The sequence below is a fragment of the Micromys minutus genome (assembly GCF_963924665.1).
Source record: "Micromys minutus genome assembly, chromosome: 31".
Taxonomy (NCBI): domain Eukaryota; kingdom Metazoa; phylum Chordata; class Mammalia; order Rodentia; family Muridae; genus Micromys; species Micromys minutus.
The window spans coordinates 14,514,457-14,536,851 of NC_137966.1; the positions used below are offsets into that span (position 1 = coordinate 14,514,457).

Here is a 22,395-nt window from a genome sequence, read left to right on the forward strand (position 1 = left end):
CGTTGTCCAGACTTGCTATCCACTGGCCTGTCTACCTGAGAAGCTTTGTTGGGTTTAAGAGAACTGTTTGCACCACCTGCAGTATCAGGAGCACTCAACTGGCAGGCGCCATCCCTTAGCTCAACCACTAGCTGGGGCTGTATGGGCGGGACCGGAAGTTTAGATGAGGGCGGTACTGAAGACAGGAAGTGCGGGGGCCTGCGCGGGTTGAAGGAGAGGGTTGGGGTTGGGATTGGGTCTACTTGGTTCGTTCCAGGCCGGGAGGTTTGGGGTGCTGCTGCGGACAGTAGCCATGCGGCGCGACGTGCGCATCCTGCTGCTGGGCGAGGGTAGGCGCTGGGGCCGCGGGAAGATGGGTGGGGTCGCCGTGACCTCCGCCGTGCTCCTGACTACTGTTCCTTCTCCCCGCGCAGCCCAGGTGGGGAAGACTTCTCTGATCCTGTCGCTGGTCGGCGAGGAGTTTCCCGAGGAGGTGCGCCGGGCGGACTGGACACTAGGGGCGGATGCCAGGCTCTGGGTAGCTGGGCTCCGCATTCAGTGCTGACCCACCTGTTGCAGGTCCCTGCCCGCGCGGAGGAGATAACCATCCCCGCCGATGTCACCCCGGAGAAGGTGCCCACTCATATCGTGGATTACTCAGGTATGTCCAAATGCTGCTTCCCAGCCGGCGTGTATTGAGTCTGCAACCGGTCTGAATCGAGCGCAACAGCCATTCTGTATCGCATTCTTTTTTCCTTCTAGAAGCGGAGCAGACAGAGGAGGAACTTCAGGAGGAGATCCACAAGGTGCGGTGCATCTTCCAGGCCCGTGGGTAGTGAGCCCGATTCCTTGGTCCCAACTTGCTGCTACCTAGTCTTAATCGGCTTCCTCTGCTTCGGGCTGGATTAGGTGACTGACTGTGCTTGACCCTGATAATTCAGCCTTGACCTTCAAAGCTGAGTATTGTTGGCTCTCTGAGAACTAGGACCTGACCAGTACCGACATTAGTGATCCTTCTCAGTGTCTGAGGGGAGCATATCTATATCTATCTATCTCTCTATCTATCTATCTATCTATCTATCTATCTATCTAGATAGAGAGATAGAGAGATATCTCCTTTATTGCTTTTCTTCAAACATTATATGCCCGTTCCCCAGTACTATTTCTTCCTAGGCTGTAGTGGATGCCATCTTAATTAGGTGATCCCATGTTGCCAGAGTTAGTATGTTCCTGAATGGAGCCCCTCAGCCTTCTCTGTGTCCTACAGGTGCAGGTCACTTGGTCAGGGTGCATTGTCTCCTTGCTTTCCTCTGCAGCATCCTTGCTGCTTGTACTGAGACAGAAATTGAGAGATGTGGCTCTGGACTGTACCCTGCGTCTGATGGGTCTGTCATGAGACAAGGATGTGCTGACTAGAGCCTTGGTGCTAGAGTCTGGTATCTCTCAGGAAGTGCTGGCAGGGAGAGGCCGGCTTGGTAAAGGTGGGCTTCCTGGACCTCAGAGCCCTGCTGATCCTGCTGTGAGCACTTGGGACACGTTGGAGTGGCCCATGCTATACATGATGAGCAGCAGCCAGACTCTGCTCACCCTGTATCTTGCTTTCCTTTAGGCAAACGTCGTGTGTGTGGTGTATGATGTGTCTGAGGAGGCCACCATTGAGAAGGTAAGCAAGAGCGGAGCTCCCTGTCCACTTTTAACCCCTGCTGCTAATGCCTGACTTAGTGGGCAGTTGACATAGTGGCTCTTAATCCTTGACCCTTCTCCTAGCCTCATGTTTGTTGAGCCTTGAAGGGAAGCCCATACCTCTGAGCTAGGGAGTGTTCTCCTCATACCTCAGCCTGCTTGGGGAGATTGCGGCTGTTGGGGGTCAGACAAGTCCCTGTTTGTCATCTGCAGCCTCCCACCAGCTTGATCCTGCACTCTGGAAGCTTGTTTAGCCCTAGGTAGAGGAACACGGGCTGGTAAGCATGTGTATGTTCTTGCCTCACGCTTGGACTTTGTCTTTCAGATCCGAACCAAGTGGATCCCCCTCGTGAATGGCAGGACAGCAACAGGGCCCAGGTGACCAGCAGGGCCTCAGCTAGGGGGACTAGAGCCCACCTGCTCCCCTTCCCTGGTGATCATGGCCTCTCTCCCAGGTTGCCCATCATCCTGGTAGGCAATAAGTCAGACCTGCGCCCAGGGAGTACCATGGAGGCTGTGTTGCCCATTATGAGCCAGTTTCCTGAGATAGAGACCTGCGTGGAGGTGAGCAGGGGGGTTAAAGAGGAGGGCTGTGGTAAGGCCCTGAAGCAGCTGCGTAGATCTGTTACGGGTCCCTCCTGAGCCCATCCTCACCCTTGTCCAGTGTTCAGCCAAGCACTTGAGGAATATCTCAGAGCTGTTCTACTATGCTCAGAAGGCTGTTCTGCATCCCACAGCCCCCCTTTATGACCCTGAGGCCAAACAGGTAAGCAGTGGGTGAGGGCCACACGCTTAAGATTCATCCCAAGGCCCACATGGGGCGATGCATAAGGAGAGCAAATGAAAGGACGCACTGTCAGGGTAGCCAGGAAAAGGGCCACTTGGTGTTATGTCCCTGCAGCTGAGGCCTGCATGCGCCCAGGCGCTCACACGCATCTTCAGGCTGTCGGATCAGGACCTAGACCACGCACTCAGCGATGAGGAGCTCAATGCCTTCCAGGTGTGGCCCTGCCCCAGTACCCTAGCTGCTCTCATAAGAGGATCATCAGGATAGCTGACTGATCTGAAGCATTCATTCTCTTACCTGAGGCAGAAGTCCTGCTTTGGCCATCCCCTGGCCCCACAGGCCCTGGAGGATGTCAAGAGGGTAGTGTGCAAGAACGTGACAGGTGGCGTGCAGGATGACCGACTGACCCTGGAAGGTGAGGCAGACATCACCTTATGCCCTGCCGTGTGGGGAGTGGCGGGGCCAAGTACTGACCTTCCACTTTCCCACAGGCTTCCTCTTCCTGAACACACTTTTCATCCAACGTGGCCGGCACGAGACCACATGGACCATCCTGCGGCGCTTCGGTTACAGTGACTCACTGGAGCTGACACCTGACTACCTCTGTCCACCGTGAGTTGTGGGCTGGTGGGCAGTGGTGCTTATAGTCTTGGGGTAGATCCTGTGGCCTGGGGACTCTAGCTTTGGCCTCTCAACACACACTCATTAGCGACTCCCCTTGCTTGGCCCCAGCTGTGTAACCAGAGGTTCTATTGGGAGGGCCTGACCGCCCAGGCAGGCCCTGCATTGTGACAGTAGAAATGCACTAAACTCCCTGTGGCATCCCCACAGGCTCCATGTACCCCCTGGCTGTAGCACAGAGCTCAACCATCGTGGCTACCAGTTTGTGCAGCGGGTATTTGAGAAGCATGACCAGGTGAGCACATTACCTCACCTGCCCCTTGAACACCCCCCAACCCTCCCAAGCACATGTCGCCATAGCCCCTTTGCCTGTAGGACCATGATGGTGTCCTTTCACCCACGGAACTAGAGACTCTCTTCAGTGTGTTCTCAGTTGCTCCGTGGGGCCCTGAACTCTTACACACAGTCCCCACTCAGGCTGGTTGTCTGCCCTTGCATGGATATCTCTGCCAGTGGACGTAAGTACAGCCCGCATCTACCTCTCTGTTCCTACCCACCCCGTCTTACTCTCCTTAGCCCTGTGCCTCCCTTTACTCCCAGCCTGGTGACCTACTTGGATGTCCAGCGCTGCCTTGCACATCTTGGCTACCTGGGTTACCCTACCCTCTGTGAGCAGGACTCCCAGGCACAGGCTATCACAGGTGAGTGATCATTTTTTTGGTCTCTGGATCTTCTTGATGGCCAGCGCCCTCACGTGAGCTCATCTTTACAGTTACGCGTGAGAAGAGACTGGACCAGGAGAAAGGGCAGACACAGCGTAGCGTTCTCATGTGTAAGGTGTTGGGAGCCCGAGGAGTGGGCAAGTCAGCCTTCTTGCAGGCCTTCATTGGCCACAGCCTTGGGGTGAGAATTACGGACCCCCAACCCCTACCTGGGAACTCAAGGGGGTAAGAGGGGTGCCACAGGGAACTCTGGGGCCAAAACCTGCTCCTACTATTGTCCACAGGAAGCCAGGGACCTCCCTGAGGAATCCCCCATGCATACCATCAATACAGTACGGGTCAGCGGACAGGAGAAGTATCTGATTGTGAGTGTACCATGTCCAGTAGGGTAGACCTGTGATACCCCATGTACCCATTCTTCCTAATGGTGCTGTCTCAGGGTGGCCCGTGAGGGACCCAGCCTTGGGGAGACCACTAAAGCCACTGTTTGTCCTAGCTGTGTGAAGTGAATGCTGACAGCCTGCTGGACACCTCTCTAGACACTACCTGTGATGTCGCCTGCTTAATGTTTGACAGCAGTGACCCCAAGACCTTTGTGCACTGTACTACCATATACAAGGCAAGTCCTGACCTGGAGTACTGTAGGGGGATCCCAGCCATAGCCCAGTTAGGTAAACCAGCAAGCTCAGCTCTCTAATGTGTGTGTGTGTGTGTGTGTGTGTGTGTGTTTTTCTCCTGGCAGCGTTATTACATGGATGGGCAGACCCCCTGCCTCTTTCTCTCCTCCAAAGCTGATCTCCCTGAAGGTGTTGCTCCACCAGGCCTGTCACCAGCTGAGTTCTGCCGTAGGCACCGCCTGCCTGCTCCGACCTCATTCTCCTGCTTGGGACCAGCCCAGCCCAGCACAGATGTCTTTACCCAGCTTGCTACTATGGCCACTTTCCCGTGAGTATACCTACCACAGCCTTAGTGTGGGTGGGGCTTAGTCTGTCATCTGGGTACAAAGGTATCAGAAGTGTAGGGTGGGACCTGTGGCCCAGAGAGCTATGCCGGGTGTCCTCCTTTGCCTTGGCCTCTGGCTGCTTGGGACTGGGCATTTCAACAATGAGCTTTTAGCACATGTCTTAAGTATTCTTCTTTTCACAGACACCTGGTGCACACAGAGTTGCACCCCACTTCCTTCTGGCTCCGAGGAGTGCTGGTGGCTGTCGGGACCGCGGTGGCTGCTGTCCTTAGCTTCTCACTATACAGGGTCCTAGTGAAGAGCCGATGACGGAAGGACTCATGAGCCTCTCCTGCCCCCAGGCACAGCACACTGTGGTGTCTTGTGTGGGCCCACACGGCCAAGGAGTACGGGCTTTCGGCCTGGCGGTGTAATGTCTGTGTGGCTGGTTACAGGGTCCCTAGGACTGATGTGGGTACCTGCTCAGGGACTTGGCTTCCAAAAATCTGTTGCCCTGTTACAGGCCTGTCCTGCTGAGCCTCACAGTACTGGAGCAGTGTGTGTGTTAGAGGCTGGGCTGTGAGTAAGGAAGTCAGTGACCAGGACCTGAAGTTCTCAGGGTGTTTCCTCCTTCCTGGTTCTATATGGCCAGAGGTCATGTGGGGACAAGAGGTGGTGGTCAAATCAGGGAGGGACCTGATAGAGTCTCGTCTTTCTGTCAGGCGTGGAGCCTTACTACCCACACTGCCGGCTGCAGAGCAAGTGGAATTGGGTTTCCCGATTAAACGTCACTTGTCTTTTCCATCTCTTGGATTTTGAACTCTCAGTGCTGCTTTTTTTTTTTCTCTCTTTCTTTAAAAAAATATGCTTATTTTTATGAGTTTGAGTGTTTTGCCTGCATATATGTAAGTGCACTGTGTGTGTGTGCCTGGTGCCAACGGAAGCCAAATGAGTATGTCAGATTTCCCTAGAACTAGAGTTAACTTATTGTGAGCCATCATGTGGGTGCTGGGAACAAACCCAGGTCCTCTGCAGAAGCAGTCAGTGCTCTTAACCACTAAGCCATCTCTCCAGCCCCATAAAGTTGGCTTTTCTTCAAACAATCTAAATGTGACCACCGTTTTTGTGTGAGTTGGAAATGTCACCCGACCCTTCTGTCTCCCCCCATTCCTGGGTCCCTATTCTGAGGTCTCACTAGTCATGCTGATTAATGGCTGTGTAAGGTCCAGCTGGGGTCTGCTGTCCATTAATGTCAGCATCCATCCGTGTCATGTGGGGTGTGTGTGAGAGGGGGCTCCAGTGTACATGTCTTTCTTCCCTGGGAATGTAGCGTCTATGCTGTTCCTCATTGCCCCACACTCCAAACAGCCCCCTAGGCTTTGTATGTATGTAGCCTGGCTGTTAAAGCAAGGGACAGCCATAAAGCTCAGCCTGGCCAGAAGCTTCGGGAAGGATGGACTCTTGGGCTCAGAGTTGATCTTGTAACATGGCCTCCTGTCACCAAAGACACCCAAACAGGGACCCATAAACTAAGCCAGTCATTTGAGTTAGGACTGGTGGGTACTCTGCCCCAGAATGTCCCCCAAACGGTGATCCCAGTAAAGTGAGGCCTTTGCTTCCTGCTTCAGCCCCAACCTACTGGTCTGCCGTTCCCTAAACATCTGGACAGGCTGCTTATTGTAGGCAGCTGCATTCCCTACAGAGGCCCATCAGGCAGGAATAACTACCATCTTTGCAGCAGCAGATTCTGTTTTGAATACTTGGAGGGGTTGCCATGGTTACACATCCCATTGGTCTGTCACCTTCACTGTCCTCAGGAGCACACCCCCCCCTCCCTTATCCAAGCTGCAGTCAGTCCTACTTCAGGTGGCTATCTGTGGCTCTAATTGGCTATCCCCTGTTCCTTGACTGATGTTTCTGCACCGGAGGCCCTATTGTCTCAGGGGTGTTTGGGCAGAGCCCCCAGCCTTGGCTATGAATAGGGGCAAGTGTTAGCCTTGGTCTGAGCAGTGTTAGTGCCTGAAGTATGGGCTTACTTAGTAAGACTGGTGCTTCCTTGGTGGAACAGTGCAAAAGATGAGTGTGTCTACAAAGCAGCTCCAGCTCGGGAGAAAGTGTGGTGGGGAGTAAACGGACCGGACATTCTGGGATGGGTCATAGACATATTTTTAGTAGAGAAAATGCCCCCTAGAGAAGGTAAAAAGAAATCAGGTTGCCTAAGAGGGATATTGGGTGCTGCAGGCTCCTAGCTATGGCCTTCTGGGAGAAGCTTCTGCAGCACATGGTGCAAAAGCTGTGCGCAGGCAGTGGTTCTGGGTCGAGCCGTTCGGTGGGGGACGGCTCTACCCGGGCAGTGCGTCGAGTTGGGGCCGCGCGTGCGCGTGCAGGGTATGCGCGTGCTCTGGCTGTGTGCGCGCTGGGCTGGCTTCTTGGTGACGCTGTCTGAGCTCTAGGAGCGCAGAGCAGAGCAGGCGGAGCGGGCCGGCCGGGGCGGAGCGGAGCGGTCCGCAGAGCAGCCCCTCCCGGCCTCGGCCGACCCCGGCCCTCGGCCCGGCTCTATGGACAGGAGCTCGCTGCTGCAGCTCATTCAAGAGCAGGTGCGTGGTGGGTGGGAACTGGCACTGTCTTGGCGCCCTTCCAGCCGGTGAGGGGCTCGGGGGGAGGGACCATGCTTGCAGAAGGCCCAGGCAGCCGCCTCCCAAACCCCCCCTCCCTGCACGACCTTGGCCTCTGAGACTCCCGACCCCAAGAAAGGTCTGGCTTCATTGGGTTTCCACGCAAAGCTGGGGATGGAGGGTGGTCGTCCTTGGACCTAGGTCCTTACCCTTTCTAGGACTGCTAGGGCGACTATGAGGTGGTAGAGCAGCCAAACCAGGCACCTTGCCCCGCCAGGGCCTGGGAAGAAGCTGGTTCTGGCAAACAGGCACTGACTGGCACAAAGGTCCAGCCTTCCTAGCCAGCCTAGCTCAGCCCTGTGGCTGGGGGTTGGCCCACCCTCTACTCCCCCACCACAGCAGCTGGATCCTGAGAACACAGGCTTCATCGGTGCGGACACCTTCGCTGGTCTGGTACACAGCCATGAGTTGCCCCTGGACCCCACCAAGTTGGACATGTTGGTGGCTTTGGCTCAGAGCAACGAGCGGGGCCAGGTCTGCTACCAGGAGCTGGTGGACCTGGTCAGTGCTATGGTGTGCGGGCAGCAGGGGAGGGCCCAGGCCTGGTCAAGCGCAGCACCCTTACCAAAGCTGGGTGGGCACACAGTTTTTTACTGGGTAGGGCTTACAGACCTGACAGTGTGGAAAAGTCTCAGACCATGAGCTGCCACACAGCCAAGTAGGGTAGGGTCCCACAGAACAATAGTGTCACCCACACTAAGACTCCCGCCCTTCAGATCAGCAGCAAGCGCTCCAGCAGCTTCAAGAGAGCCATTGCTAACGGACAACGGGCACTGCCTCGGGACGGACTGCTGGATGAGCCAGGCCTGGGTGTCTACAAGCGGTTTGTGCGCTATGTGGCCTACGAGATCCTGCCCTGTGAGGTGGATCGCCGCTGGTACTTCTACCGGCACCGCACCTGCCCACCCCCTGTGTTCATGGCCTCCGTCACCCTTGCCCAGGTGGGCCTGCTTACACGCTGCCCCGGGGCCTCCTGAGTCCCTAGTCTTGACCAGCCCTAACACTAGTGTCCCCAGATCATCGTGTTCCTGTGCTACGGGGCACGTCTCAACAAGTGGGTGCTGCAGACATACCACCCTGAATATATGAAGAGCCCTCTGGTGTATCACCCAGGACACCGTGCTCGGGCCTGGCGCTTCCTCACCTACATGTTCATGCATGTCGGGTAAGTGAGCCTTGGGTTCCAGAGTCCCTTCTCACTCCTACCCCTCCAGCACCCGCCCTCTGGCTGACTCTGAAGGCTTACCTCCTTCGTGGCCAGGTTGGAGCAGCTAGGGTTCAATGCCCTCTTGCAGCTGATGATCGGGGTGCCCCTGGAGATGGTACATGGTGTGCTTCGCATCAGCCTGCTCTACCTGGCAGGTGTGCTGGCAGGTGAGGTTAGCACGTAGGTGGGTGGGTCCCCTGCCTGCCTTCCCTGTTGAGGCGAGGGCCAGCTGTGCCCTCACCTCTCCCTTTGCCCACAGGCTCCCTGACTGTCTCTATCACAGATATGCGTGCCCCCGTGGTAGGGGGCTCTGGAGGGGTCTATGCCCTGTGCTCAGCACACCTGGCCAATGTTGTCATGGTAATGGGACTGCCTTTCTGGGGAGGTGGGAAGGGGCCCACTGGACATGCTTCACAGCCTGTCTGCCTGCCCCCATCAGAACTGGGCTGGGATGCGGTGTCCGTACAAGCTGCTGAGGATGGTGCTGGCTCTGGTGTGCAGTGAGTAGCGGGGCAGGTGGGGCGCTGGGAGGCCCTCTACCTGCAGACAGGGCCCCTCCCACCTGTTGCTCCCTCTGCAGTGAGTTCCGAAGTGGGCCGGGCTGTGTGGCTACGCTTCTCCCCACCACTGCCTGCCTCAGGCCCACAGCCCAGCTTCATGGCACACTTGGCTGGTGCAGTGGTAGGTGTAAGCATGGGCCTTACCATCCTTCGAAGCTATGAGGAGCGCCTGAGGGACCAGTGCGGCTGGTGGGTGGTGCTACTTGCCTATGGCACCTTCCTGCTTTTCGCCATCTTCTGGAACGTCTTTGCCTATGACCTGCTGGGTGCCGATATCCCCCCTCCACCTTGACCTGCTCCCTAGGGCCTTATGGCTAGAGCCAGGCCTTCAGTGGTCAGCCACCAGGTGGGCCTGCATGTCTGCCCTCTAGGAATGGACCTCTCGGCTGCTTTTCCCCACAGGGACCCGGGCGGGGGGGGGCCCTGTGATCCCCCCTCCAGCTGAAGCCAAGTCTTACTGCAGCCTTTGCTGCCCCTCCTAGGCCTTTCCAGGGGGAGGGGTGCTACTAGGCCAGGGCTGGGTGGAGGACCTTGAATGTGGCCCTAGAGGAGATCCCTTCCCTCCCCACTGACCCCCAGGACTTGCAGTCTGAGCCTTTTTGGAGAATGAATAAATATTTTACACAGCACCAGGGAGCTGTCCTGGGGCTTTGCAGGCTTGTCTGCCCCTCACCCAGGCTGTCTAAGACACCTCCCCTCCAGGATGGTCTCTGCTTCCTCTCTCCCTTGAAGCTCTGCACCTGCAAGAGGTGGTGGCTTTACTCCTGGTCAGGGCCGGAATCCACAGGAGGTGGGGCCCCTGGGAAAAGACTGTGGACTTCCGGGTCAGTCCAAGTTCAGCAATCGTTTATTGTGCTCCAAAAGCTTCCGACCAACCTGTTCTTTCAGCCTCCCTTCCAAAATCAAGCCCACGACAGAGCCAGCTTCCCTTGGCCTGCGGTCCTTATGGGAAGCCCAGTTGGGGTGAAGTTTAGGCAGCAGGTCTGGGCATACATCTTCCCATAGCCCAAGTCTGCAGTGCTTGCTGTCTTCACAAGACACTCTAAGGCATTCACTACTGAGGTCCACAAGGGTTCTGGGGTCGAGTTACTAACCACCGGAACCATGATGGGGTCCTGGATGAAGTCTCAGACCCCGCCCATAAATGCAGTGCGCTCTTGCACCTGGGCTAGAAACAGCAAGTAGTGCTTAAGTGTGTGCTGCAGAGTTAGCAAGGTAGGAACTGTAGCCACCGCCTCTGCGTATATGAAAGCTGCAACTCCAGAAGCCCCTGCCTCCGGGACCACTGCAAAGAGTGGCAAGGAAGTTCTGGGGATAGCTTTTTTTTTTTTTTTTTTTGAACTCCTAGAGCCCCCACCCAACTTGGGCAAAGATGCTACCTACTCACTCGAGGCAGTGACAGAAACCACAAAGCGAAGTTTGACTGCGGCGCGCAGATCGGCAGAAAGCCGAGCTCTGCTTCTCCAAGTCCGGGGTGGGGGGTGTTAGCGGCCAACAGTTGATGCAGCAGCTAGAAATGCCTCATCTACAGACCATGGGGTCAAAGGGTCTTGGTGCAGGCTCTCTCCAAGGAAACCTGCTGGCTCCGCCCTTGAAGAAGCTCCTCCCCATGACCGCAAGAAGGGGAGAGTCCAGCCGCGCACCCGCAGCTACCTCTATAGCAACCGCAGCAGGTCCTTTCGTGTCAACACGTCACGTGCTTATTTTTCAGCCATTAATGGCCGTAGGCAGCTCCTCCCGGTTCCCGAGGAATCCCCCCGAGGGCTGTCTGGCCTGCGGGCCTCTCTCCTTCCCTCAATTCCGCCGTCCTACCGGCGGTCCAGATGTTCCTAGGCTGCTGCGTGAGTTCGCATGCGCTCCCGTGGTGCGCTAGGACCCGGGCCGAGTGACCAGCCCTCCGAACGCCACTTCTCAAGGACCGCTGCCACGTTTGCGTGGCGTGGGTCGGAGGGCGGGGCTTGAACGCCGATGGGCGGAGTTTTGGTCTGAATAGTGAGGGTAGGTCCTGATTACTGTAGGGCGGGGCAGGTAGAGAGCTCGGCGGTAGCTCCTCTGCACTAAGCGAACCGGCTCAATCCGCGAGACTCCGCCTTTGCTCACGTGTCCCCATGCCAGCTCCGCCCCACACCGGAAGTTCCGGTGGCGGATCGCCGACCGGGCGGAGCTGATCGCTGCGCGGGCTGCGAGATCTAGGTGGCCGGGCGCGGAGCCCAAGCGGTGCCGCGCGGCGCCATGAAGGGCAAGGAGGAAAAGGAGGGCGGCGCGCGGTTGGGCACTGGTGGCGGCGGCAGCCCTGATAAGAGCCCGAGTGCGCAAGAGCTCAAAGAGCAGGGAAACCGGCTCTTCGTGGGCCGCAAGTACCCGGAGGCGGCGGCCTGCTACGGCCGCGCCATCGTGAGTGCGGGGGGCGGGGGCGGGGGCGGGGCCCTATGTGCCTCCTAGTTCTGTGATTCCCGGACGGCAGCCGTGACTCGACGGCTACCTCGTTCCCCTGGCGCCCGGATTGCTGATCCCGAGTTCAGGGCAGATTCACTGGGGACTGGCGGGCGGGATGCTTGCTTGAGACAGGCTAAGGATAATACCAGGAACCCTTTCCCCTTGAGGCCCCCCAAACCCAAAGATGGTAGAGGGGTTCAGAAATTTTTCTCAAAAGCAGTTGGAGGCAAGAGAGCATGGCCAGAATCCAGAGCTCTGATAACTCGGAAATCTCCAGTTCCTCTATTCCACCCATGGGCCCCCAAAGCTGGAGAATTGTCCGGATCATTGGCTTTCAGCCTGCTAGAAGAGAGATCAGATGAGCTCACACTCTTTGTCGCCTGGTCTTCGTCCCCAGACCCGGAACCCACTTGTAGCAGTGTACTACACCAACCGGGCCCTGTGCTATCTGAAGATGCAGCAGCCTGAACAGGCACTTGCCGACTGCCGGAGAGCCCTGGAGCTGGACGGGCAGTCTGTGAAGGCGCACTTCTTCCTGGGGCAGTGCCAGCTGGAGATGGAGAGTTATGATGAGGCCATTGCCAATCTGCAGCGAGGTGGGCTGACAAGATGCCAGGTTGTGGGCACCTTGGGGCCAGGATTGTTGACAAGTGTAACCAAAAGTGTCCACTCCCCCAGCCTATAGTTTGGCCAAGGAGCAGCGACTCAACTTTGGGGATGATATTCCTAGTGCTCTTCGCATTGCTAAGAAGAAGCGCTGGAACAGTATCGAGGAACGGCGCATCCACCAGGAGAGTGAGCTGCACTCCTATCTCACCAGGCTCATTGCCGCTGAGCGAGAGAGGTGGGTCCCTCCCCCAGCAGGCTATTTCCTAATAGACTGAGTCACCAGCACAAGTGTTTATTGAAGAACAACAACTGGTACATGGGAAGCCCAGGAGGAAAGAGGCCTGAGATGGGGAGGGCTCTGTCACTTCCGGGTCAGGGCCATCACTGACTAGCTTCTGGTTAACCCTCAGGGAACTGGAAGAGTGCCAGCGGAGCCACGAGGGTGATGAGGATGATGGCCACATCCGGGCCCAGCAGGCCTGCATTGAGGCCAAGCACGTGAGGGTGCCCCTAGTCCACATGTGGGTCATTGTGTGTGTGTGTTTTTGTGTGTGGCATGGAAAGTGCCCCGGCCTATGGTTGGCCCATGCATGACATGAGTGCCCTGGTGGACATAGAGTGAGTGTGTCTGTGTGGAGGAGAGAGGAGTTGCCCACACATTGGCACTCAACTCTGCAGGATAAATACATGGCAGACATGGATGAACTCTTCTCTCAGGTGGATGAGAAAAGAAAGGTGAGGGTCCCTTGAAGCTCATGGGCAGGTGGCTGGTATGGTGACGACCTTCCCAGTTCCAGACACTGTCCCCCTTGTGCTGTAGAAGCGAGATATCCCTGACTACTTGTGTGGCAAGATCAGCTTTGAGCTGATGCGGGAACCCTGCATTACACCCAGTGGTATCACCTATGACCGCAAGGACATTGAGGAGCATCTGCAGGTAACCTCAGGCCCGGGATCGGTGCGTGTGTGCGTGCGTGCGTGCGTGTGTGTGTGTGTGTAAAATCAGGCCACTGAACTCCTGACTATTGTTGCAGCGTGTGGGCCATTTTGACCCTGTGACCCGGAGCCCTCTGACCCAGGAACAGCTCATCCCCAACTTGGCCATGAAGGAAGTCATTGACGCTTTCATCTCTGAGAACGGCTGGGTAGAGGACTACTGAGATCCCATGTCCTGCCTGGCACCCTGGCCCAGGAGGGTCTGGAGACAGAAGCTCCAGTCCCTGTATATAGTCTGTGTCCCTGGGCCTGCCCCCATCGGTCCTGCTGATGGGTTCTGAACTGCTCCCCTTCTCGGCATACCCCTTGCTGGGCCATGAGCCTCCCTTGTCCCCCGTCTGGGCTGGAGAGCGGGTGAGGGTGGGCTGAGGTTGCTGCTGCTGCCACTGTCCTGTAATAAAGTCTGTGAGCACTACATTGGCATGGGCTGGTGCAGTGGGCTTGCCAGTTTCCTGTTCGCCTAGCCAAGGAAAGTAGATATGAAGACACTGGTGTCCAGATTGAGTGTGGCATGCCACCACCGGTCAGGAAAGTACAGCACCTGGGAGAAAGGGGCACACACACATAAAAAAAAGCTTGAATTCCGGGCTTTTTGGGTTAGCCCAACCCTCACCTACCAGCTACTGACTTCACCAGCCTGGATGGTACATTCTAGAGGCCGAGCTGATGGGTCTAGAGATGGGTAGATTTCCAGAAGCCAGGCTAATGTGGTCTTGTTAGGGTGGAACTCTGGTGTCTTCTCAGGAGGGTAGAGGAACCAGCGCTGGAGGCAGGAGTGCAGGAGTGTAAGGTCACTCTTGTGTCCTATGGACTACACACACCAAATTCATCCCCCCACCCTTGGACTGACCTTCCGACCATAGATAACCTCCGAGAAACCCGGCCCGTGCCAGTGGAAGGGTACCCCAGATCCAGCTCCTGTGGGGTCAGTTGTGAATAGCTGATGAGCAAAGCATATACGTATGGATTCCCCCAAATATGTTTTGAAGGAGCACCCACCTGCAATTCCAAAGCTGTAAGCCGGGGTGGTTCCCAGGAGGCGAAACGGAGGTGGAGAGTAATGTTGGAAGAGTGGTGCCCACTCAGTAAAGTTGTTGTCTCCAAAAAAGTACAGGGTGTCTGCCAGCAGAGAAGGTGACAGGCAGGAGTGCTGGCAACAGTGGGCTCCTAAGTGTCCCACTCCCGCTGCTGCCTGGGTCTGCCTCACCATTGCCTAGGGATTTGGGATCCTGGGGATGCAGCAGCTGCTCCACATACTCCTGGAAGGGCAGGTCCACTACAAGAAGGGGGAGCCAGTCAGGACTGGTCAGTCCTGCCTTTGGGATATAAAGGCAAACCTTGAGGGGCGGGTAGCTCACCTTTCTGGTAGGAGTAGGTGTTGGCTGTACTCAGGCGAACAATGTGGTCCCCAAAGGAGGCCAGCAGGTTTTCCCTGGAACACAGGGCCCTGAACCTCTGGGGATAGAGGATAAGGTAAATAAATGAGCACCCAGCAAAACAGGTTGCCCACAAGGGTACGAATACTCACCGAGTTGTCCGTGAGTCCTTGCAAGATGACAGGCTTGAGGAAGGCATAGCTGGGGGAGGGGGGAAAGGGAGCAAGTTGCTAGGAGGTCGAACCCAGCAGGGGGCCTCTCCTGCACACTAGGCAGTGAGGGTATAACCTCCGCAGCCAAAGACTATGCTATGGGAATATGCCTAGAATCATGCTGAGACTTGGGGCAGGCACACGTACTGCTGCATAAATTCCGAGTATGTGAGGTGTGCTCGGCGCTCTACTGTACAACGTTCCTCCTCAGGCACAGCTACTGCAGTTCCCAGTCCACTCTGCTTCCTGCAGGGACAACAGGTCAGGCCAGCCAGAGCTTCGAGCTCAGGCTCCCTCCCGCCGCCCATTTCCTGTGGCTCACCATCCCCCTTCGCCAGAGCCAGGCAGAACCACAGTCACCATCATCCATAGTACAAAGAGCAAAAGCAGACCGAGCCGTCCAGCCGCCGCCATGAACATACGGGTGCAGGCGCGCTGCACGCTGGGAATTCCGTCGACACTTACGAAACCACAAGCCATTGGCTTGCCGTCCGGCTGTAGCTACTTGCAAGCAGTAGCCAGCCGGCCCTGGGAGCATTCTCCTTCATACACGCTAGGCGTACACACACATCCACGCAACATCCCTATTTAATCATTTCCTCAAGGCGGAGTGAAACTGCATTGAGCAGCCATTGACTATTGCGGGTTACCATGGCTACAGCGCCCCTACCGGAAGTTCCCTCCTGCTAGGAAGTTCCCACCTAGGAAGTTCCCACCCAAGGTGGCAAAGAAAGCGACAAGTGGCCAAACAGCAGCTCTTGCTTTTTATTGGGTTAACAGGTTTCAGCCACCCTCCATCCTGGTACACGGGATGGGTAAGAAGCTGTGGGCCTCTCCGGTGGACATCGGGATTGAGCCTTAGGGAAGGCCAGGTCAGGAGTATTCACAGAGATGGCCGCATCCTGCAGGGCAGTGGGAGCTGCCTTCCAACCATTTCATGATGTGCTGAAGATGGCCACCATGACTGCAACCCTGACACCACACGAACAGGCCTTTGACCACATGATGACAGACGGCACACATGCTGGCACAGCGATGGCACCTGGGAATGGGGGAGGCTGTTCAGCTGGGGGGTCTCTGGGCTGCCTCCCTCCCAACCCCCCACCCCCGAATCCTGACATCGCACCTGTCACAGACCCAGCCTCGGCTGCTCATGGGCCGCTTGCAGTGACTACAGTTGACATGCAGAGTGGTGGAGGCTTGGTTGAGGCAGCTAACTGCCCGGCTGGTACTCAGCTTCACCACCTCATTGGACACATTCCAAAGGCAGAAGCGCTGCAGCAGATCGATGTAGGATGTGTACCAGTGCTCCTGGTGGGGAAGGGGACAGCCTCAGGTTAGTGTTTCCAGGCAAACTGGGGTGGGGGGTACTCTGGAAAAGAAACAGGCTCAGATGGGAGAACCAGCAGCCAGTGTAGGGAGGCCCTCCCTGGCCCTTCACACCTGGGTCTGTTCGTCGATGTCCTTTCGTACTCTTTCACCCAGCACGATGAGGACAGACACAGCCATCTGCACATCACCCTGCTCGGCGTAGAAGCGCAACATGTCCCGAACCAATACACTGAAGAAGTCAGGTGGCAGGCGGCTGTCATAGAGCGCGTGTGAGACGGAGAGGAGGGAGGAGGAGGAGTCCACTGGGGCTAATGAAGCTGTGTCTGCCTCATTGCCACTCACGTGCGGAGAGTCGGCCTTGTCCTGCAGATGCTCGGGGCCGGATGGTGTGTCCACAATCTCATGACGCAGTGGGAAGGCCTCCTGTGGCAGCACATATTCAGGCTCCTCGGCTGGGAGGCGGGGATGAGGGAAGATGGACCTGAGTCTAGGCTTTCCATTCTACTGAGCACCTGGTCACAGAGCCATGTTCTGGGTGGGACCCCTTTAGAGCTCACCCAGCCCCCACTCACAGTGCACATGTTCTGTGTCCAGCGGGTACAACTCATCCTCCTCTCCTTCTACATCACCCAGCAGGTAGTCAGCAGGCACATCACTCCCCTCTGTTTCCTCGTTATCTGCCCGGGAGGGAGGGGAGCGGAGGTCATTCAGGGAGTGGGTCCCCAGCCCTTTTCCCATCAGCATCCCTACCTACCCTCATTGGTGATGAGCGTGGCTGAGGAATCAAGTAGCGCCGTGTCACTCCGTGTGTCCCCTTTGCTGCGATCCAGCCGTGTCTCACTGCCCAGCCCTGGGCCCATATCCTTCAGATTGAAGCTACAGGTAGGAAAGGCTTGTGGGTGGCCAGTCCCCAGCGGTCCACCCTGGGGAGGGGGCAGGAAGTAGCCGAGGATCTACCTGTTCATGAGTGGTAGGCCGCAGGAGCTGCCTTTGCCGACACTGTGGTTGAGATTGGCAGAGGACACCAAGCCAGGGCTACAGTAGATAATCCGTAACATGGTCCATGTCTGTGCCACCTAGGGGGAGGCACCAACCACTCATGGGTCCTGGGTACCCAGCATCCCAGGCTGGCCTCTGTCTCTGAGCAGAATCATATACCGATGCATGGCCTGGTCCACTACCACCCAGGAGACTGGTACATGGAAAGAGCAGTGTCTACCAGATAGTAGCGCATCTGTGAGGAGCCTGGTGCAGGACTAGCAAAGGAACAAACAGGGAGAGACAGCATGCAGAAGGCGGCTCTAGTGTCAAGAATGAGGCAGAAGAGGGGGCTGTAGGCACTTGACTTCCTCAGCCTCCACCCTGAGTATGACCCCAGGGTTTGAGCTATTCTGGTCCACATGATTTTTACACTGTCAAACACTGTGGCAAAGGCTGACACTGTGACTGAGCTCAGGGTGGTTGTGGGCGTGGTCCCCTCCTCCCCCGTTACAGCAGCAGCCTCTGACCCCTGAACCCCCAGTGTCACATACCTGGTTTCGGCCAAGCTCCCGAGCCACTTTTGCATTGTGATCACAGAGCTCTGCTAGTGGCCGGCCGGCCAGAGCATAACGCTCCGCTGTGTCCACAAACCAGCTCATGCTGCCGCCACCAGACTCAGTTTCGAAGACGCTCAGCGCACTGGAAGCGAGGCCAGAAAAAGGCTCTGCAGGGTCCAACTTGCGCTTGAAGAAGATGGGGTGGCGCCGGTCACCAGCATAGGGTTTACGTCCAGATTCAGCAGCCACCAGGCTTTCCTTCACAGCAAAGGCCAGGTCCCCAAAGAGCCCGTAACAGAGACCCTCAGGGTTGGCACGCTCAACAGGCTGACTGGCATCCCGAAACAGGTGCTGGCATAACGTGCTATCCTTGGAGCCAGAGAGTAGGAAAGAGGGGTCATGTGGATGGCGCCAGGCGATGCCTGTTGTGACATCGCGGTGCTCTTCGAACATAGCGGCTGGCACGAAGGGCCGGCGTACGTCCCATACATAGATGTTGTGGTCCACCATCATGGAGCATGTGGCCAGATGGTGGCGGCACTCAGGCCGCCATTTGACTCGGGCCACTGAAGCGATGGTCTGTACACAGTGTATCTCCTTGGCACGATGTGTGGTCATGTCCCAGACCTTTACCATCTTGTCACGTCCTCCCGTGGCCAGCCAGCCCCTGTAGAGAAGGTCCCACTCAAGCGGTCAGTGGCCTCTCCCATGGGAAAGGAGACCCTGCCACACCCAAAGGTGTGTTTTAGCCTCCAGCCTTAACGCCCTCCTTATCCCCATAACACACCTATCCTCTGGGTGCCAGTCACAGCAGAAGACAGGCCCGTTGTGGGCTGTGAACATCCTTTCACACCGGTCGGGTCGGCGGATGTCCCAGAGCTGTACATTGCCATTCTCAAAGGTGGAAGCAAAGGTAAAGTAGTCACGGATACTGAACTGCACGTCCCGCACGCTCTCAGACTGGCCTGTGGGCACGCATCAGTACAGACGTAAGTGAGGGGGGCGGGGGAGCCCTTGGAGTGGCTCCAATGGTGTCATTCACCAGCTTGTAGCCAAGCCAGGAAGGACAGGACTGAAGAAACACCACTAAAATCTGCCTAGGTCAGAGAGTATGCCAGGTAGTTTTGGTGCAAAACCCCCCAGGTTTCAGTTGCCTGAACTGTGCACAAGCAAAACCGTTGACCTGTCTCAGAAGGATCTATGTGAGCGCTGGAGGCACAGGAGCTCCACCTAGCTGTCTGTCTCTCTGGGGCCCAGGTTGATGGAAAGCCCAAAGGGTGGTTCCTCATTTTCTGCTCAACACTCTGACAGCTGCCTAGTTAGCATTGAAGGACCAAAGAGCTTAGAAACCATACCCACCTTTAAAGATCACCAAACCAGGAGCCCGCAGCTGCAGCGTCCAGTGCTTTTCCCTGCCACACACAGCTCAAGAGCTGTCATAACCCCCAGATTCTCCAAGGGCCCAAGGCTCTGCCTGTGCTTCAGTTGGTCTCATTAAAGATCAGAGAAAGGTAGCTCAGGGCTGAACGCAGGCAGCCTGGCCTGCCATGAAAGGGGCCCTGTGTACTCCCCGCCTCACTCCGAATCCTGAAGATTCTAGTAGATTCACTGCAGCAAAGCATGCTGAAGCCAGGTGAGGGAAACAGAGGCTCCACCATTCACTACACTGTCTGAAGGCTCTACCTTCCCTGTTAGCAACACCCGACATCCAGTCTCAATTCCCACTGGTCTGCCCTCCTGCCTCTTCCCCACCAGCAGTGCTTGGGCTTAGCCTTCTCAGGGAGCCCACCTTCCCCATCTCCACCACTTTTTCAGGGCTGTTCCGCCTCAGAGTCCACCTGAGGACCTCTGATGGACACACATCTCAGCCTGCTTGTAAGGTCTAACACCTACAGAAATCCACATGTACCCCCCCCCCCCAACTGCCTCCATGGAACTCACCAGAGAAGGTGCTGACAGAGTCCTTCCTTCGGAGGTCAAAGCACTTCATGAAGCCATCTTGAGAGCCACTGAGCAGCACATGGGCCTCGGTGGGATGGAAACAGACTTTGTTCACTGTGCGCTTGTGTTCTGTGAACAACTGATCCTGCTTGTTGCGAGATGGCCGACCTAGGTTCCATGTAACCACCACACCATTGGTGGCTGCTGTGGCCAGCAGATTCTCATCCATCTGGTGCCAAACCACATCAGCACAGCTCAGGTTGAGTGACGGCTTCCGGCCCACACGTAAATTCAGCTTCTCTACGAACTGCTCCTCCTCAATGGCATAAATCTTGAAGATGCTTCGGCCTGCCACAACAACCTGGGCTGCATCTCGGCACACACTGATGGCGTTAGCTGGTGCATCCAGGTGGCAGTGCATGGTTCGGCCTGTCAGTGCACTGCCACTCAGGGCTGTGGTAACTCGGGACATCTTTTCCATGGCTGCACAGGTATCAGGGGCAGGAGGAGGTCAGTGAAGTGTGCTGGCCTGGTCAGCCATGGTGTCTGTTCAGGTTGGTTCCTCTCAAACCTTCAGCCTGAGATGATCCACCAGCCAACCATTATCTCAGGAGGGTTCAAATTCATGGGCTCCATAGCTAAGTTGAGGTTCGTCAGCACCATATTTGACTTCTCCAGATTCTATGTTGTTAATCCTCCATCAGTGAGATCCTGGGGGCTACTAGGCCCTCGGCAGGTCGACTCCCGGGGGCGGGGTCAGGAGGGGCGGGGAATGGCTCCTGACTTCACTGCCCCTTGCCTCTGAGGATTGCGGGGCTTCCAAGAGGAACGAACAACCAAGAGGAAAGGGTAGAGAGGCTGGATGAGTCTAGACTGAGTTCAAAGACCTTGGAAGGCAGAAGAGAGGCTACAGCAAAATATGCAGGTATCGCGTTGCACCATGCAGCGGAAACTGAAGGACCAGAACCAGGTGCTAGAAAAGCCTCTGCCCCCGTCCCACGCCAGTCATTTACCGAAAGCACAGAGTTCTTCAGCTGCAGTACCGGAAGAGGCTCACTTACTACCCGCCCACTCCCGGAAGCAGTCCTATCTAATCCTCTCTTCGCCGGAAATAAGTGACAAATCTCCCACACCGTAAGGGTTCCGTGTCTGCGCGCGGTGCTTAGCCGAGCGAACAGGCCAGAATTTAGCTCAGCAGGCTCCCTGGTTTTAATTTGATTATATATGTCCGCTTTTGATTGTTTGATTAGGGCTTTTTTTTTTTTTTTTTAATGATTCTGAAAATCGAGCCCAAGAGACAAGTTCTTTACCAACTAGGCTGTTACCAATCCCAGTTTATTTTAATTTCAATATCTTTTTATTAGATACTCTATTTACATTTCAAATGTCATCCTCTTCCCCCTCCCACACCCCTTCCCCCTCCACTTGTCTCCACGAAGGTGCACCCTTTCCCAATCACCCTCTCCACCTCAGTACCTTGGAAAACGCGCCTTCAGTGGACCAAAGGCCTCTTCTCCCGTTGATGCCAGACACTGCTATTCTCTGCTACAGACGCAACTGGAGCCATGGGTCTTTCCATGTGTGCTCATTGGTTGGTGTTTTAGTCACTGGAAGCTCTGGAGGGTTTGGTTGGTTGATAATGTTCATCAGGTTGCAAACCTTTTCAGCTCCTAGTCTCAAGATCTTAATAACAGTACTTAAACCTCTCCTCCGGTCTTGGAGGAGTAATTTTTCTAAGCAGACCCTGAGTTCCACCACTCTGCCACAGTGCCAAACCCTACCCCCCACTTTTCCTGACTGGTCCTGGGTTCCTCATGCTCTGTTCTGAACCCGTCACAAGAAGCAGCCTGGTACTTTTTCTGCTCTATGTCATTATTTCACTGTGAATAGGTCTCAAATACCTAGCCCTGACCTTCCTGACTCATCTACAACTGTACCTTTCTTGGCTCTTTTCTCGGCATGCTTCTACCCCAGCTTCCTCCCCCCTGAGCATTTTTTTTTCTCTTCCACAATTTCACAGGCTGTGTTATAAAACCAAGCCTTCTACCTATGGCTTCTACCCCTGCAGAACGTGTCTCCTTTACAATCTTCAGCACTTCTCTCAAATGCCTACCACCTTAGACCATCTCTGCCACCCCAATCTAATGTCTCCTTTGTCTATGTGGATTGTATGTTTACTTTTGTGTGGTTACACCTGTTTTTGGTACTTTCAGAGCCCGACAATTAGTCTGTCAGTGGTTAGATTTAGTCTCAGTTGTAAGAGATCAATGTTGTCTCAGGATCCTCAAAACTAAGTTCTCAACACAAAGGAGGTTTATTTGCTCCAAAGGGACAAAGGCTAGGCGATAAGGGACAGATAGGAGATAGAAGACCAGGGAGAAGGGGAAGAGAACAAGAAAGGGGGGTGTAGGGATATTTGCCCCAGAAGGGACAAAGAACTGCCTCTGGACAGAAAGGAGACAGACATGGCCCATAGACAAATGACAATTTACGGCTTTATAAAGGTAAGAGGGGAAACACTGTGTTAGGCTGAGGTATTTAATTTTGATGGGTTGGGTTAATTAGATGAAGCAAAGGGAGCTTTTGATTGCAGCATTCCAATACTTTGATAGCTGGTTAAGGGGATACTCCTTGATGGTTAGCTTTAGGAATATAATCCAACAGTATTTTAGCAAGACAGAGGGAATTGGGGAGGACAAAGCTGGCCAGAGCTTTGTTTTCAAGTTGGCTAGAGTTCCTTCAGCAGTTTCCCTTTCTCTTGAAGTGGGGACAGTAGTC

The 22,395-nt window shown here is 55.7% G+C and overlaps 5 protein-coding genes across 8 annotated transcripts; 3 read left to right on the top strand and 2 right to left on the bottom strand.

Moving 5' to 3' along the window:
* Positions 1-201: 201 nt before the first annotated feature.
* On the top strand, positions 202-5,516 carry RHOT2 (ras homolog family member T2). The gene is made up of 19 exons (XM_080908095.1): positions 202-329; positions 414-472; positions 559-640; positions 742-785; positions 1,589-1,642; positions 1,988-2,040; positions 2,118-2,226; positions 2,327-2,428; positions 2,564-2,662; positions 2,756-2,864; positions 2,941-3,061; positions 3,281-3,365; positions 3,446-3,588; positions 3,671-3,771; positions 3,843-3,973; positions 4,077-4,157; positions 4,289-4,411; positions 4,535-4,737; positions 4,939-5,516. Exons 1-19 carry the CDS (start codon positions 293-295, stop codon positions 5,063-5,065), a joined length of 1,863 nt encoding a protein of 620 aa, XP_080764221.1. The 5' UTR covers positions 202-292; the 3' UTR covers positions 5,066-5,516.
* Positions 5,517-7,264: 1,748 nt separating this feature from the next.
* RHBDL1 (rhomboid like 1) lies at positions 7,265-9,646 on the top strand. 3 transcript variants are annotated; one of them, XM_080942017.1, is made up of 8 exons: positions 7,265-7,332; positions 7,750-7,911; positions 8,127-8,351; positions 8,427-8,575; positions 8,672-8,784; positions 8,877-8,977; positions 9,057-9,117; positions 9,198-9,646. In XM_080942017.1, the coding sequence occupies exons 1-8, from the start codon at positions 7,294-7,296 to the stop codon at positions 9,467-9,469; spliced, it is 1,122 nt and encodes a 373-aa protein (XP_080798143.1). In that variant the 5' UTR covers positions 7,265-7,293; the 3' UTR covers positions 9,470-9,646. The 3 variants fall into 3 exon arrangements, with proteins under 3 accessions (XP_080798143.1, XP_080798144.1, XP_080798145.1); XM_080942018.1 differs by having other exon boundaries at positions 8,901-8,977; XM_080942019.1 differs by lacking the exon at positions 8,127-8,351.
* A 1,656-nt stretch (positions 9,647-11,302) lies between these two features.
* STUB1 (STIP1 homology and U-box containing protein 1) lies at positions 11,303-13,392 on the top strand. The gene is made up of 7 exons (XM_080942484.1): positions 11,303-11,571; positions 12,011-12,209; positions 12,292-12,457; positions 12,633-12,720; positions 12,901-12,957; positions 13,043-13,159; positions 13,257-13,392. The coding sequence occupies exons 1-7, from the start codon at positions 11,410-11,412 to the stop codon at positions 13,380-13,382; spliced, it is 915 nt and encodes a 304-aa protein (XP_080798610.1). The 5' UTR covers positions 11,303-11,409; the 3' UTR covers positions 13,383-13,392.
* On the bottom strand, positions 13,348-15,410 carry JMJD8 (jumonji domain containing 8; the record flags this gene model as incomplete). 2 transcript variants are annotated; one of them, XM_080942482.1, is made up of 9 exons in its annotated part: positions 15,129-15,399; positions 14,954-15,052; positions 14,747-14,795; positions 14,577-14,673; positions 14,426-14,494; positions 14,218-14,337; positions 14,069-14,136; positions 13,836-13,981; positions 13,348-13,759 (listed from the first exon to the last, which is right to left on the bottom strand). In XM_080942482.1, the coding sequence occupies exons 1-9, from the start codon at positions 15,284-15,286 to the stop codon at positions 13,348-13,350; spliced, it is 1,218 nt and encodes a 405-aa protein (XP_080798608.1). In that variant the 5' UTR covers positions 15,287-15,399. The 2 variants fall into 2 exon arrangements, with proteins under 2 accessions (XP_080798608.1, XP_080798609.1); XM_080942483.1 differs by having other exon boundaries at positions 13,541-13,759; positions 13,847-13,981; positions 15,129-15,410.
* A 173-nt stretch (positions 15,411-15,583) lies between these two features.
* Positions 15,584-20,643, bottom strand: WDR24 (WD repeat domain 24). The gene is made up of 9 exons (XM_080908139.1): positions 19,618-20,643; positions 18,464-18,641; positions 17,671-18,343; positions 17,096-17,214; positions 16,893-17,014; positions 16,711-16,815; positions 16,250-16,590; positions 15,933-16,117; positions 15,584-15,848 (listed from the first exon to the last, which is right to left on the bottom strand). The coding sequence occupies exons 1-9, from the start codon at positions 20,096-20,098 to the stop codon at positions 15,680-15,682; spliced, it is 2,373 nt and encodes a 790-aa protein (XP_080764265.1). The 5' UTR covers positions 20,099-20,643; the 3' UTR covers positions 15,584-15,679.
* Between the last annotated feature and the right edge of the window lie 1,752 nt (positions 20,644-22,395).